This window comes from Ochotona princeps, chromosome 12 (assembly GCF_030435755.1).
Source record: "Ochotona princeps isolate mOchPri1 chromosome 12, mOchPri1.hap1, whole genome shotgun sequence".
In the NCBI taxonomy this organism is placed as follows: Eukaryota; Metazoa; Chordata; class Mammalia; order Lagomorpha; family Ochotonidae; genus Ochotona; species Ochotona princeps.
This window is the reverse complement of record NC_080843.1, coordinates 47,846,442-47,862,202: the sequence shown is the minus strand read 5'-3', so window position 1 is coordinate 47,862,202 and position 15,761 is coordinate 47,846,442. Positions and strand designations below refer to the sequence as shown.

Here is a 15,761-nt window from a genome sequence, read left to right as displayed (position 1 = left end):
TAGGTTGGAATGAAGAAGGGATGAAGTACTAAAAGGTGAAGTCTAAGAGCTTGCCTTTTAAAAAAAATTTTATGGTATAATTCCATAGGGTCTGAGATCACTTCCCTCTCGACTGATTTCCCCATATTATTGCAATAGTATAGTACAGTACTTCATGAGGAGTTAATAATTCCCTCAGTCTGTTGTTTAAGTGTACCTTGACACTGCTGGTGCAGACAATGTTAGATAGTCCGGCATCCCATTGTCTAGATATTTCCAACAGTTTCATTGGGAGTCCATCTTTCATCTGGAAGCAGGAATGCATGTTGCATTGTCTCTTTACATCTGAATATGATAGTCTGTATTACTCCATCACTATACATTCCCTTAAATGAGAAGCCATGAAACAAAGTCAACAGCAAAAAAATTTGCAGCACAGTTGAAAAATGTACCTCCAAGTAACCCATGCATGGGTGAAGAAAAGAAAACATAAAAGCGTTTTTTGATAAAATGATGCCGCCATGTGATCCATGAGCTAGTGTTGAATTTGGCAAGAGAAAAGAAACTGGAAGAAATGAAAATGAAAACAAAAAACATCAAAACACTTGGATGCAGCAAAAACAGTATGGAAAGGATTATTGATCTTACAATTTGCATGAAGGCTGCATTGTATCAGAGAGAACATATGGTATTTGTCCTTTTTGGATTGACTTATTTCACTGAGCATAATGGTCTCTAGTTGGGATCATTTGGTTGCAACTGATATAATTTCATTCTTTTTACTGACTGAGTAATATTCCACGGAGTGAATGTACTACAGTTTCTTTAATTACTCCTCTTTGGGCAGACATCTGGATTGTTTTCATATCTTTGCTAATGTAGATTATGCTGCTGTAAATCTAGGATAACAGATCTCTTTCTCATATGCAGTTTTTATTTCCTTTGGATATATTCCTAGGAATAGAATAGCTGGGTTATATGGCAGGTTTATTTGCAATTCTCTAAGCACTCTCCATACTGATTTCCACAGTGGTTGTACTAGCCTACACTCCCACGAGCAGTGAAGGAGGGTACTTTTCTCCCCACGTCCATACCAGTAGGTATTGTTAGTAGAGTTCTGAACATAGGCCAGTCTTATTGGAATTAGGTGGTACCTCAGTGTGGTTTTCGTTTGTATCTGCGTGATGGCTATGGAGTCTGAACATTTTTTCATACGTCTATTAGCCATTTGAATCTGTTCTTTTGAAAAATGTCCCTTCATTTCCTTTGCCCATTTCTTCACAGTATTTTTTTTTTAACTGTCCCTGGGTTTCTGAAGCTCTTTGTAAACCCTCCTTTTCCCAATTATTTAAAAATTCAAAACCATTTTAATGTCCTGTCCAGCAGGACAGTCAACGGGGTCGCAGCCACCTAGGAGAGAATGAAGGGACAAGAGACACAAAGAATGGACAGCAAGACAGTAGGTCTGATCAAGCTGTCAGTTTATTGATTTCAACTGAGGGTTTTTATATTCTTCAGTAACTAAGGCTCAGGGAAAGAGAAGCTGGGACGCAAGCCATGGTCTCAAGACCGGTTGTTCTTGAGCAGCCACCATATCAACAATAGTAACCAACATATCGACAATAGCGTAGGTAATCAGTAACAAGATGTTGGTAAGTACAGCATCAATCACATTCTGAAACAGTTGCTAGGAACAATTGAAGCTAAGCGTGTGATTAGTTTCATAACTTCTTTCCCAAGCATCTAGCCAACTGTCCCATAGGTCTATATTCAAAATGGCTTCAGTGTGGCTATAGTGCACGGCTCCTGACATTTTAACTTATAGGCCGTATAAAAATAGGTAAAAATGGACCTGGTGGAGTAGCCTAGCAGCTGAAGTCCTCGTCTTGCATGTACTGGGATCCCATATGCACGTTGGTTCGTGTCCTGGTGGCCCTGCTTCCCATCCAGCTCCCTGCTTGTGTCCTGGGAAAGCAGTCGAGGACGGCCCAAAGCCTTGGGACCCTGCACCTGCCTGGGAGACCCAGAGAAAGCTTCTGGCTCCTGGCTTTGGATCAGCTCAGCTCTGGCCATTGTGGTCGCTTGGGGAGTGAAATCATCCGAGAGAAAATTTTCCTTTCTGTCTCTCCTTCTCTCTGTGAATATGACTTTCCAATAAAAATAAATATAAATAAAAAATAATTAAAAGCCAAATATCACCCATGAATCATACTTTGCGTATCCTTGTTTTTTTTTTTTTTTTTTTTTAACAGACATATCTTTCAAGTAGTTTTACTATATGGGAAGCAAAGAGTAAGGGGGAGGCATGAGGTAAAAGATTTTTTTTCTTTTTTTAAGGGGACGATGACAGTGGTTTTGCAAATCAGTTGGCTGTTAGTTAATGGGGGGTTATACTATAGAAAGAATTACTGAAACAATGTTTTAGTAGTTGAAAGGCAATGGGATCTGGGATTGGATTGAAAGGATTAACTAGAAGCATGAACAGCTAATTCCATAGAATTTTAAAATGTTTTCAGGTTTATTTATTTGTATTGGAAAGTCAGATTTACAGAGAGGTGAGACAGAGAAAGATCTTCCACCCGCTGGTTTACCCCCCAGGTGGCTGCAATAGCTGGAGCTAAGCCGATCTGCATCCAGGAGCTTCTTCCAGATCTCCCATGCTGGCGCAGGATTCCAAGCTTTTGGGCTGTCCTTGACTGCTTTCTTAGGCCAGAAGCGGGGAGCTAAATGGGAAGTGGAGCAGCCAGGATATAAACCAGCGTCCATATGGGATCCCGGGCCATGCAAGGGAAGGACTGTAGTTACTAGGTTACTGTGCCAGGCCCTTAAAATGTGCTAAAAGATTTATTTGAAAGAGCAACAGGGTTGAGAGTAGGGGGAGAAGAAGAGAGAAAGAGTTGAGGTTTTCATCTATTGATTCAATCTCCAATGACCACAATAACCAGGTTCGAGCCAGTATGAAGCTAGTATGTCAGGAACTCCATCCTGGTTTCCTATGTGGATGGAAGGGCCCCAAGTTCTTGAAATATCTTCGGCTGCCTTTCCAGGTACATTGGTAGGAGGCTAGATGATAGGTGGGGCTATTAGGATTCTAACATATGCTCTGAATTCCGATTCTGGCATTGCCGGGGTTGAGTTCATTTGTTGTGCTACAATGCTGGACCCATAAAAATTTAAATTGTATTTGAGGGTCCTTTTCTTTGCTTCTTCATTGACTAAGATGGATGTAGAATCAGTAATTTTGGTGAGGCAGTTTTAATTCCCATGTATTTTTAAAAGAAATCATTTGAATTAATTGTGAACATGAATTGAAATATTTTGAATAAGTAACAAAGTTTTCTTCCTTATCTGAAGAATATCAGGTTATTGGCTGAGTTATTGTGCTTGTCTTGAAATTAATACCAGTTTCTTTTTTCTCTCTTCAAAGTGCTGTGTATGGATGCAAAGATTAATTTTGATTCTAATTCAGCCTACCGCCAAAAGAAAATCTTTGATCTGCAAGACTGGACCCAGGAAGATGAAAGGGACAAAGATGCAGCTAAGGCAGATCTCAACTACATTGGCCTTGATGGAAATATAGGCTGCTTAGGTACCACTTGTTTTCACGTTGGATTTGCTCAACTTACTACATTTTTTTTTTTTCATTTTATGCTTATACAAATCATATTCCTCTCTTCATAGTTAATGGTGCTGGTTTAGCTATGGCCACAATGGATATAATAAAGCTGCATGGAGGAACTCCAGCCAACTTTCTTGATGTTGGTGGTGGTGCCACAGTTCATCAAGTAACAGAGGCATTTAAACTTATCACTTCAGATAAAAAGGTAAGGCAGTGCTTGTACTTAGAATTTGAGTGGTGAGAATTAATTGGATTAATCACTGCATATGGTGGTTAGGCTAGTTGGGCATTATAATTTAAAAGGCCTCAGGACTTTGGGAAGAGAGTGTATAAGAAGTTAACTAGAGATAAAAAGTAGGTTGATTTTTAAGTCAAGGAAAATTTGGCTTATGAATGTGAAATGTATTTTGGAAAACAAGGTGAAGAACATTATGTGCCCTTTCCTTCAAGCTTATAGGCTGATTTGACATATTCATTAATTTTGCAGACTCAAATGTACTGTTTCCTTTTTAAAATCACTATTCAAAAATAGATTTTATTGAACTGTATACCTTTTTTTGGTATTAACAATAAAAGCTTAGCATTAAAGGGTAACTGTCAATCAAAATGGCTTTCATTGAATGGATGATACCTTGCATTGTCTTGAAAATAGGCAAGGGAAAGAAAATAAGTAAAATCAAGGAGTTCTGAGAAGACCAGTATGTTGATTGAATGATAAGATGCTTATATGCAAGAAGGTAGTGTTATTGGAAGGGAAATAAGGATTGGGAGAGCTTTTTGATTTTTTCCTTACTCATTTGTTTAGAAGGTAAGGAGATGAGCTGTTTCTCATTGGAGGAAGAGAATAGATTTGAAGATAAAAAATAGTATAATCAAAGAATTGGAGGAGACACTCTATACTATGATTAGGTGGAATAATAACTGTTAGCTTTGAGGAGGACTTAACTCCTTTTCTGCAGTGTGTTTGGAAAAAGGAAGATTATAAGTTGGAGTGGAACATGAGGCTTAGGAACAGAGTTTAAGGCTTAGGCAGGCTGGTAAGGAGGTTACTGGCAAATCATTTTTGTATTCCTCTTTAGGTTATTCTGTGTTAGAGGTTTTTAACTTTTAAAAATAACTGCATTTTTTTGGTTTTATTTTTTTGAAGTTGAAATGTGTAAACTGCAACTGAAATCACTCTAAGATGATTCAGCTTGAATTAGACTTTGACAGGATCGGATATAATGGAATTGAGCTGTGAAGTTACTGCAATTGAATTGCTCAGCCACAGACTGCAGGCTGTATAGTGAAGAAAATCAGATTGGTTGAGGACTGATAGACTGGGAGATTAGAAAGATACTGAGGAAGTAGAGGCTTTGAAGAGGAAGAGATTGGGTTTGATGGAGTTAGACGAGAAAGACATTAAATGTAGAAGGGGAGGAGGTTGGACAGATATACATTTGATTTTCAGGAGACATTAATTTTGATCAAGCTCAAGATTTATTTTTGGAAGAAATCAGTTGATTCCAATTGGAGGTGAAAGTGGAGGAGGCTGGTGCTGTTGTGTGGCACATTAAACTGCTGCCTGCAATGTTGGCATCCCATGTGGGTACCAGTTTGATTCCCAGCTTCTCCAGTTCCAATCCAGCTCCCTGAAAATGTGCTGATGTCTACTATGAGTGTTTTGGGTGTGGAATAATAGTGGTCAAAGGAAGGAAAGTGTAGAACAGCTAATATGTCTCAACAATTTTCACATCTTGGTACTGACAGAAGTGTTTAGGGGGAAACCTTGGAGGTAGATGGAGAAGTGTGCTTATGGTCAGTCCAGCAAACACTGGCCTGGGAATCCTGCTGTGTCAGAACCTTCCTACCTGCCCTAAGAGGAATCATACTTTGGTTTATCCACAACCACAACCCATTTTTACCTTACTTGTTGAGAAGTTCTTAAGTAGCTGAATGAACTAAGTCTGTTTTTGTTTTGTTTTGTTTTTGGAAAGAATAAATGATTCATAGCTATCAATGTGATGGTGAGAGGGTACCAATTTCAATAGGTCCTGAGGTATGGAAGATTAAGTATAACCTAGGAATGGACATCCATGCTAAATCGAGTTGCTCTCGAGGGACTGGTTTGTATGACAAGTTGGTTGCATGGGGGAAACAAAGGGAATAAGGGTTATAAACACTAAGTTAGAAATCTTGTATGTGACATCAGTATCCCTAGTCTAAAAAATTTGAAAGCCTAAATTGAAAAATGTATAATTTATGAAGTACTGACTAAGTGGAAATTCTAGACCTTGCCTCATGTGATGGATTGTAGTCAGAATACAAGTCAACAAAAAATATTGTATCTTCAGGCCTACATGCATCTTGTATGAAACCAATAAGTTTTCCATCTATGCTCTGTCGCTGTCCCGTAGGGATGGACTTGGTGCACGGAGCCGATAATAACACACGTGGACCCTGACTGATGTTCAAAGCCAAAATTTATTAGGGGCAACAGACTTTATATGCTGAGGGTCATACAGGATTAGGGTAGAGATACTTAGTTCATCAACAGAACCATCAGCTGTTTCTATGCCTTAGTTTGGAAGTCCTTTTGCCTTGTATATTACTTCCCACTCAACTGTTCTTATACAAATGATATCTCATCAGGTATACAAAAGGTAGCCATACAGTTGTTCTCATGCAAAGGATATCCAATCAGTCACACACAAGACATCCATTCAGTTGTCCCATCAACTGTAATCCTGTGCTCGCTGACCTACGGTCACAATGTCCTACAGTGCTCGGATCCTATTTCTGTGATATCTTATTCGGTATACATGAATATTTCAAAATTCAGAAACATCTGAAATCTACAGTGTTTTTATCTCAAGCATTTTGGATAAGGGACATTTAAGCTGTAATGTAATCTAAGTCATGTTGGTGAATGCATATCTTTAATAGGAAAAAAATGGAATTAGGTCTTGTTCATATGGATCACAGTAGAAAAGATGATCTGAGCCAGGTATTAGAATTACTCCAAGGGCTAAGAACAAGTTGTAGTGGGCAGTTGCCACACTTCCATAATGAAAACTAGAAGAGGTGGTGGTCGGAAAATGTTTCCACGGGTTCACTTGTATCAGAGGCACAGATACTGCTATTTTCTCCAGAGGGAAGAACAAGCGTTCCTTCTTTTTCAGTTTTAATCTATTAAAACCATCTTTTTTGCACAGGTACTAGCCATTCTGGTTAACATTTTTGGAGGAATCATGAGATGTGATGTTATTGCGCAAGGTATAGTCATGGCAGTAAAAGACTTGGAAATTAAAATACCTGTTGTGGTACGGTTACAAGGTGAGTATAAAAGATGTTGTAATTGTTCCTAGCTGCTTGAAAGTATTTGATTCCAGGAGATTCAGTACATTTAAAACACAGTTGCAGTTAACTGTTCTGGGTCTTACTGTCTTAAATGAAAGCATCGTACACTAAAAGTTTTAAAACTGGGTTTAAATAATTCTTAACATGGGGCAGAAATGTTTTTGGCGTTGATTTATTTATTGTGATTTGTCTGAGATCCTGATTTTCCTGAATTCCATGGATATTAGGGAAATACAGATAACTCAGACCTCTACAATATTTTCTGTAGTTGACAAGTATTTATGCTATGTGATTTAATTGTTCCTGTGTTGAAGTTTCATGCTTTTAATATGTTGTGACAAGCATTTTAAGTGTGTTTGTATATATATTTAAAACTTGCTTCTGTTTCTATAAATTGTTTCTAGGTACACGAGTTGATGATGCTAAGGCACTGATAGCAGACAGTGGACTTAAAATTCTTGCTTGTGATGACTTGGATGAAGCTGCTAGGATGGTAAATGGCTATGTTAATCTAAGAACAAATTTGCAGAATGTCTAAAGTTTGTGTAAACATTAAGATTCTGAAATAAATGGGCTAATTATTATAGCTAATAATTAGTGCTTTGTCTAACTTTTGAGAGTAAAATGAACTGAAAATGAAAAAAAAAGTTATAAAGGTTGTTAAGACCAGTAAATCAGACTTTATTCAGAGGATTATTTGGATAGAGAATTAGTACTGAAACAGGAGGTCTTACAGGAGGAGAGAAAGACTGGGCATAAAGCAGAAGAAGGAATTTATAGTAGAGGAACAGAGTGGGAAGTTAGTAGGTGAAAAATTACTGTGAAAAAAAGAAGCAAATTTATATTTGTCTTGATGTCTCTCTCTAGTTTTCTAGTCTTTTAAAATGTGTTGTGGTTGTTTACTAGGTCACTATATTCTTTAATAGTTACTTTTGCTGTATATATACATTTAATATATATGTATTAAATATATATATATATATATATATTTATTTATTTAAATGCTTTTCAGCAGTTTATTTGTTGAGAAATTTAGGTTGGTGATCCTGTAGAATTTCCTACAGTCAAGATTTCTGTAATTGTGTTCCTGTGATATTATTTGCTAAATGCAGTTCTTGTAAACTGTTAACCCAGTCTACAGACTTACCATATTAAATTTAATTTTTGAGGAGGGAAAGAGTAATTTGTAGTTGGTGTTGTCTGATTTGTTAAGTTTATAATGTCTCATTTCTATCTTTTTGTAATATTAGTAACATACTTTTTTTTAAGAGTGTACATGTCTGTATGTCTAGTTCGTTTGTGTAGAAATGCATGCCCATTCCACTGGTTATACCTTTTTCTTTGTAAAGTAGCCACATTTTAATTTACAGAAAATATGTTTGAAGGGGGAAGAGGAGGAGAGGGAGAAAGGGATATTTATGGATTCCAACCTTTTGTTCATTTTCTAAATGTCTGTAGGGCTGGGTCACACCAAAGCCACGAGCTGGGAATCCGGATGCTCCCACATGGTGGCAGAAACTCAGTACCTGTAGCATTATCTGCTGCCTTATGGGGTGTGCATTGGCAAGAAATTGGAGTGGAAGTGGACATGGGGCTTGAATATAGGCACTCTGATATTGAGTGTGGATTATAAACATCCACACCTAGTATGCTATTTTGAATTCATAGATTTAAACATATTTGAGTGATTCAGTTCATTTGGATATTGCTAAAGATTGAAATTCCCCAATCTTTGGTCAGTGGGGACCTTTTCAGGATGACTCCCAGTCTTTCTGACATGCCTTCTGGCTTATTTTCTGGTGTGATGTGGTTTTTCAAGGTTATCTTTACATTTTTGGCAAACATCAGGAGTGAGTCAGTTTTATATTTAGAGAGCCTAATTTGTGCTTTTGGGGTACTCATGGTTACTGGGTTAGAGGAGGGAATAGGGGGAATATCTATACGCACAAAATTGTATCATGAAAACAATAGTAATAAAATATTTAAAAATTTAAAAAATTGAGCTCAGTGCGGTAGCCTAGTGGCTAAAGTCCTTGCTTTGCATTGGCTGGGATCCTGTATGGGTGCCAGTTTGTATCTCAGCTGCTCTACTTCCCTTCCAGTTCCCTGCTTGTGGCTTGGGAAAACAAGAGAGAATGGCCCAAAGTCTTTGACCCTGTTCCCTGTGTGGGAGACCCGGAAGAAGCTCCTAGCTCCTAGCTTTGGATCAGCTCAGCTCTGGCTGTTGCAGCTACTTGGAGAGTGAACCAGAGGATGGAAGAATGTTCTCTGTTTCTCCATAAATCTGATCTGCCTTTCCAATAAAAATAAATTTTATTTTATTTAAAAATGTATTAAGTTTATTAAAAAAATAAAAGCTAGATATTGGGGGTGATGTGGTGTAACAATTTTTTTTAAATTTATTTATTATTTTTAATTCATTAATTACATTGTATTATGTAACACAGTTTCATAGGTACTTGGATTCTCCCCACCCCTCCCCAAACCCTCCCACCATGGTGGATTCCTCCACCTTGTTGCATAATGTGGTGTGACAAATTAAGCTGCTGCCTACAACATCATCATTCCAAGTGGGTGCAGTCTCAGCCCGGCTTCTTCAAACAGAAAATGAATGACATGTGGCATATAAGCCAGTCCTCTTCCTGCAACACTGGCATCTCATATGGGTGCTGATTTGTGTTCTGCATACTCCACTTACGATCCTTGGCTGGGGAAAGCAGCAGAGAATGGCTGAAGGGCCTTGAGCCCTTGCACCCACATTAGAGACTGGGAAGGAGCTTCAGATCAATTTAGCTCTGGCTGTTGTGACCATTTGGGAATTGAACCAGTAGATGAAAGATCTCTTGTCTCTTTAAAATATGTCTTTCCAATAAATAAATCTTTTTTTTAGAGGAGAGTGATAAATTTGTGAGTTTTATACTAAAATTTCTAGTATAAATTCAAGGGTACAGTCATTAGCAGAGGTCTTTTGTTTTTGAGAGAAGTCTTGCTGAGCCAATCCAAAGCCAGCAGCCAGGATCGTCTTTTGGGTTTCCCACTTGGGTACAGAGTCCCAAGAACTTGGGGCATCTTCCACTGCTTTCCCAGGCCTTATAAGCAGGAAGCTGGAGTAGAAATGGAGCCAGTGCCTGCAGGTGGAGAATTAGCCAATTGAGCTATTATACTAGCCCCCCAATTTTTTATCTGACATCTGTTTCTTACATCTCTCTTCCATGCCTTAGTGTCACAGTTGTTTATTTGCTTTGCTCTGCAAAGCATGACAACTTTGAAAAGACTAGTTTATTTGAAAATCATTCCCTGTCTGGTTGCAATGGCTGGGGCTGCTCCAGACCAGAGCTGGGAACTTCACCTGGGTTTCCTAAGTGAGTGGCAGGCACCTAAGGACTTGAGCCATTTTTACTGCTTTTCCAAGGCCAGCCACAGGGAGTTGGATCCTAAGTGGAGCAACCAGGGCATGAACTGGTACTCAAGCAGGGTGCCAGTGCTGCAGGTGATGGCTTTACTTACTATGCTACAACCTTGGCCCCCAATTTTTAAAAAGTAAAATCACTGAAACACAATTACTGACAGTAGGGTCAGAATTGTTTCTGTGTTCCTTTAGAGTGTTACCCAAAACTTAAGTGGATTTGAAAAATTGCATGAAGTAGTTCACCCAGTGTTTTGCCCCAGCATGAAACTGTTAGATTTTATAGAGGTTGTTTTCATTCACTTGACCCTGATAACTTTTAGATTTATATTATATTAATATTTATATGATTCCAAAGTCAAAACTATAAAATAAAGTATATTCAGAGAACTACCTTTTGTACCAATTCCGCTTGTCCTACAGAAAAACACTTTTGTCAAAGCTTTTGCTTTATCCTTCCATTTTTAAAGAAATATAAGCAAATTAAATGCATTTATGTAGGTGTGTGTCCTTCCTCGCTTTTTTTGTTTCTAGTATGTGTCACTCCTTTGTGGGTAGAGGGAAGTTTCTAAGTAGTAGCTCTTGATTGTCCTCCATGTACTGTTTGCATGGAACCCTCTGGGGCTTACAAGTTTTAAGCAATAATGGACTCTTGTGGTTTGCTGAGTTAGTATGATGTCATTTTATAAGAATAATGGAAGTATGTAAGTTTTTCTTTGGGAAATTACCTAGTAGAAAAAAGAATTTAAACAGTTGGGTTACAGGAATTTATATTTAACACAAAGGTAGAATTAAAGACTTTGGGAAAAGAATGACAAAGTATTTCAGAAAGTCTGTTTATACTTTGAGATGTGGGATAACTTGGAGAGGGGTAGGGGTTTGTGGTGGGAATTTCAGCTAGGGCACATATCAGGTTGGAAGTACGGTTAAGGTAATGAAGAAATACTTGAAATATGTTTATTTACACTAAAACTCTGAATTAAGAAAAGCTCAGTGGCCACGAAAAGGAATAAGAATCAGTAGAACCTTGATTAAATAGCACCTAAGATGTAAGTGAATAGATGATTTAGTTTGTGGTTGCAGTGCTTGTTACTGACTCGAAGAGTGTGGAAGTTGTAATAATAATGCTTATTAGGTTAGTAATGAGGATGATAGTGTTAGCAACTATTTCCATTTATTGTTTGCTGTTCTGGCAGTCCTGATTATTTTTCTCAAGGGTGTTTTGTTTCAGTTTGGTGATAAAGTTTTTTGTTATAGATGAGGAAGGGTGCTATATTAATGAAGTTTCTTAAGGCAGAAGCCATAAATATCAGAGTGAGAATTTGAATTTGAATACAAGCCTGACTTCCAGGGCTTTGCTTAGTAACCGTGTAAGAGAGAAGAGAAGCTGAATTTATTTTTTGGTGTTAGAGATGTCTGCTCTATATTTTATTTAATACGGTAACAGGTGAATATTCTTAGCTTGGAACGGGCTTTGAAATTCACATTGGCAATTTTTAACTCTCAGGAAAGTAAAATGCTAACTTCCAAACCCAGTCTCCTATTCTAAGTTATGATTATACCCTTTTTTCAAAACAAACTTTGATTTAGATATACTTTCAATTGTGAGATAGTCAGTGTGATTCTACTTCTGTCCTTAAGTAAAATTTATATAATAAAAGATTGGATTATATGTGTGCATATTTATGTGTCTTTATCAGAAAGTGTTTATTTGAAGTATAGGTTATGGAATGCATCAACCTTGAGTAGTCTTTTGGAGTGTTGGTTGCTTGTAAGAATTTGTAACAATTTATAAAAGTGTCAAAAAAGTCCAGATATTTTAAGTAAGAAAAAGACTGTTCATTAATTTTACATTTGCCTATAGTTACCTTTTTGTGAAAACTGATGCAACAATACTTTTGTTCTTTCCTTCCAGGTTGTAAAGCTGTCTGAAATAGTGACTTTAGCCAAACAAGCCCATGTGGATGTGAAATTTCAATTACCAATTTGATCTGGGAACCCAGTGGATGGCTGAAGGTCTTAAATGTGTTGAAATGGTTCAGAATACTGTGTTCTGTATTATTGTCCTTTTTCTTTTTAATGTGTGGAGATGATAATTACCACCTGGCCGCACAAACTTTTAAAAATATTTGATCTGCATTTAATCCTGTTCCCAGTGGACTGTTTGTACAAAGAATGTATAATGCAGGTATTTAGTTTCTTCTCTTGCAGTTGTCTTTTTTTCTTTTTTGCTTCTGCAGAATGTCACTTGCGATATGCCTGTTTATTGTTGGATTCAAAGTTCTTTACTGATAAGATTCCTATAAATAAAATATTAAGATAAAGCTTTATTCTTTAGTGTTAGAATATGTCTAACCTCATTAGTGAAACAGTGTATCACAACAATGTTTTATATAAGACATGTTTATCTTTAACATAAAATAAGTAATGTATCAATCACTATTTATAAACAGAGTTTTCAAACACTCCTTAGAATATTCTCTTAAGTATTCCAATGAAGTAACATGGTAATTTTTTGAACTTTGTTTTAGTCATTATAAAACATGGATAATTGCAAGTCTTCATGATTCTGTGATATTAAGAAACATCTGCAGGTTTGTATTAAATAAGGAATCTTACTGAGGGCTTGATAGATAAAATAATATCAAGTAATAAAAATTACTCAATATGATTTGGGTTAATGTTTTTTTTTTTTTCCTGAAGTAGAAGATGTAATGTTCAATAAAGTAGTTTAAGGAATCAATTTATAGGTTTGTATACTTGGAAATCGCAATACATATGATAAAGCTACATGTAGAATTTTGTTCGTGTGTATCTGGTATATACTGTGAAGAAAATACATCATCCTTTGTGTTCTTATATGTATATGTGTATATGAAGATACTTCAAAAAGTTGGCTTGGTATTTCAAAGAAGACTTAAAAAAGACTGCTAATAATACATAAAGATTATCCCAAATAACAGATTTTCAAATAACAATATCTATTATCTCATGGTTTCTGCAGGTAAGAAATTTAGAATGAGTTTACCTGGGAGTAGTTCTGGTGATGCCATCATTGGCTCACTCAGTTTCTCGCAGAATGGCCTGTCCATCATGTCTTGCTAGGATGTCCTTGTGACATGGCTTCTGGTTTCCCTTGAGCATGTGCTAAGAAGGGAGGAGAAAGGCACAAAGTCTTTTGTTCTAATCTCATTGTTACTTCTTCCACACTTTATTAGCAATGAATGTTTAAGTCCACTGCACTGGGGCCTGTGATGTGGGTAAAGCTGACATCTGCAACATAAGCATCTCAAATGGACAGAGCTTTGCAAGATGTCCCAGTTGCTCTACTTCCTATACAACTCCCTCCAAATAGCTTGGAAAAAGCAATAGAATATGGCCCAGGTGCTTGGGCTCCCACACTGACATGGGAGACCCTGAAACAGCGCCGCTCTGTGGATGTCGCTTGCCCCATTTCTGGCCATTGTAGACACTGAGGGAGTGAACCAGCAGATAGAAGATTTCTCTCTCCTCTCATTCCAACTCTGCCGTGCACAAAATAAATCTTTAAAAAAGGAACTTACAGAAGCAGGGTAATCAAGCTCCACTTCTTGAAGTGGGAAATATTTTTTTTTCATGTCAATAGGGTTTTATTTTTATTTTTTTTAACATTTTATTATTATTATTATCATTTTATGATATAGTTCCATAGGCTCCTGACATTTCCTTTATCCCCTCCCCAATTCCCTCCCACCCCCCACTTAGTTCCTCTATATTATTACTAAAATATAGTTCTTCATACACAGTCATATGTCCATCATTGCGGGCATGGACAATGGCAGAGAGTCCAGCATCCTATTGTCAAGATACAGCACACAGTTTCATTTCAAGTCCATCTTTGTCTGGAAGTAGAAATGCATACTACATTGTATCCTTACATCTGGATGTTAGTCTCCATTTCACAGCTACTGTACATCCCCTCAAATGAAAAGTCATAATACAAAATCAACAATAAAGAGAAAAATAGAAATTTACCATGAAGTTAAATGACATGTTACTAGATACGACAGTCTCCATTACACAGCTACTATACATTCCCTTAAATGAAAAGCCACAAAACAAAATCAACATCAGGGAGAAAAAAGAAATTAACAACACCATGAAGTTAAATAACATGCTACAAAATGCCTAACGTGTAGCTGAACAAATGAAAATCAAGAACCTTCTTGCAGAAAATGATGCCACTGCATGATCTATGAGTCATTGAATGATTTAATCAGAAGAAAATGTTTTGAAGAGATGAAACTAACAGAAAACAGCAAAATCCATGCGATATAGTTTGCGCTGATTTTTATTGGTGAAGTGTGTCACTTCTAGACAATAAATAGATGGGTTTTGTTTTTTAATCCAGTCTACTAATCTACGACGTTTGGTTGAGCTTAAGCCATTTACATTCAGAGTTTAACTTGTATGGATGGTACTTTGGTCCTGTCATTTTAGGAATGGGTTGTTCATTGGTTTAGTCTTCTGTTGTCATTTTAGTGGGATCTTCTTCCCATTTGCCTTTGGTTTTGTTTGGTGCTATTCTCTTCTCTGTCAAGAGAACATATTGAAGTATCATTTGTAGGGCAGGTTTGGAAGAGACAAATTCTTTTAACTTTTCTTTACTGTGGAAGAATTTTACTTCATTTTCAAAGACAAAGGAAAGCTTTGCTGGATATGTTATCCTAGGCCGACAAGTTTTTTCTTTTAGAATCTGGAATATGTCACTCTGTTCTCTTCTTGCTTGTAGACTTTCCTGTGAGAGTTCTCCTGTGAGTTTAATAGGCATTTCTTTATGTCAATTGATTTTTTTCACGTGCACATTTAAGGATCTTTTCCTGATGTTCGATTGAAGAGAGCCTGATTAGCATGTGTCATGGTGAAGATCGCTTTTGATCAAGCCTGTTGGGAGTTTTGTGCCCCTCCTGGATCTTGTTTCCCAATTCTTTCTCCAGATTAGGGAAATTTTCCTTTATTATTTCATTAAATACATTTGCAAACTCAGCTTCTCTTTCTGCACCTTCTGGGACTCCCATAACTTTTATATTTGGTCTCTTAATAGTATCTTTCAATTCTTGAATACTTTTTTGGGGCTGATCCAGCTCTGCTTCCAGCTTTTTGTTTGCTTCATCCTGATGACAGAAATTATCTTCCAATTCTGAGATTCTTTCTTCTGCTTGCTTCATTCTATTTTGGAGACTCTCCATTGTACTTTTAATTTGCTCTACTGTGTTCTTAATTTCTGTTGTATCAGCCTTGCATTTGCTTTATTGCTTCCTTAAATTCTTTGAACTCTTGTATGTGCTTCTCATTGTTGATCTAGAAGCTTTAAAATGAGTTTTCTGAATTCTGTATGCCCCATTTTGCTCCTTTGCAGGGGAGTTTTCAGTAATATTC

The 15,761-nt window shown here is 37.0% G+C and overlaps 1 protein-coding gene across 1 annotated transcript in view; it reads left to right on the top strand.

Annotated features, from left to right (window-relative positions):
• SUCLA2 (succinate-CoA ligase ADP-forming subunit beta) overlaps nucleotides 1-13,014 on the top strand; it is a 47,709-nt gene extending 34,695 nt beyond the window's left edge. The window contains exons 7-11 of the mRNA XM_058670771.1: nucleotides 3,407-3,568; nucleotides 3,661-3,803; nucleotides 6,793-6,913; nucleotides 7,342-7,430; nucleotides 12,259-13,014. Coding sequence (XP_058526754.1) covers nucleotides 3,407-3,568; nucleotides 3,661-3,803; nucleotides 6,793-6,913; nucleotides 7,342-7,430; nucleotides 12,259-12,333 — 590 coding nt within the window. The 3' untranslated portion in view covers nucleotides 12,334-13,014. The remainder of the gene's footprint in view (nucleotides 1-3,406; nucleotides 3,569-3,660; nucleotides 3,804-6,792; nucleotides 6,914-7,341; nucleotides 7,431-12,258) is intronic.
• Nucleotides 13,015-15,761: the final 2,747 nt, after the last annotated feature.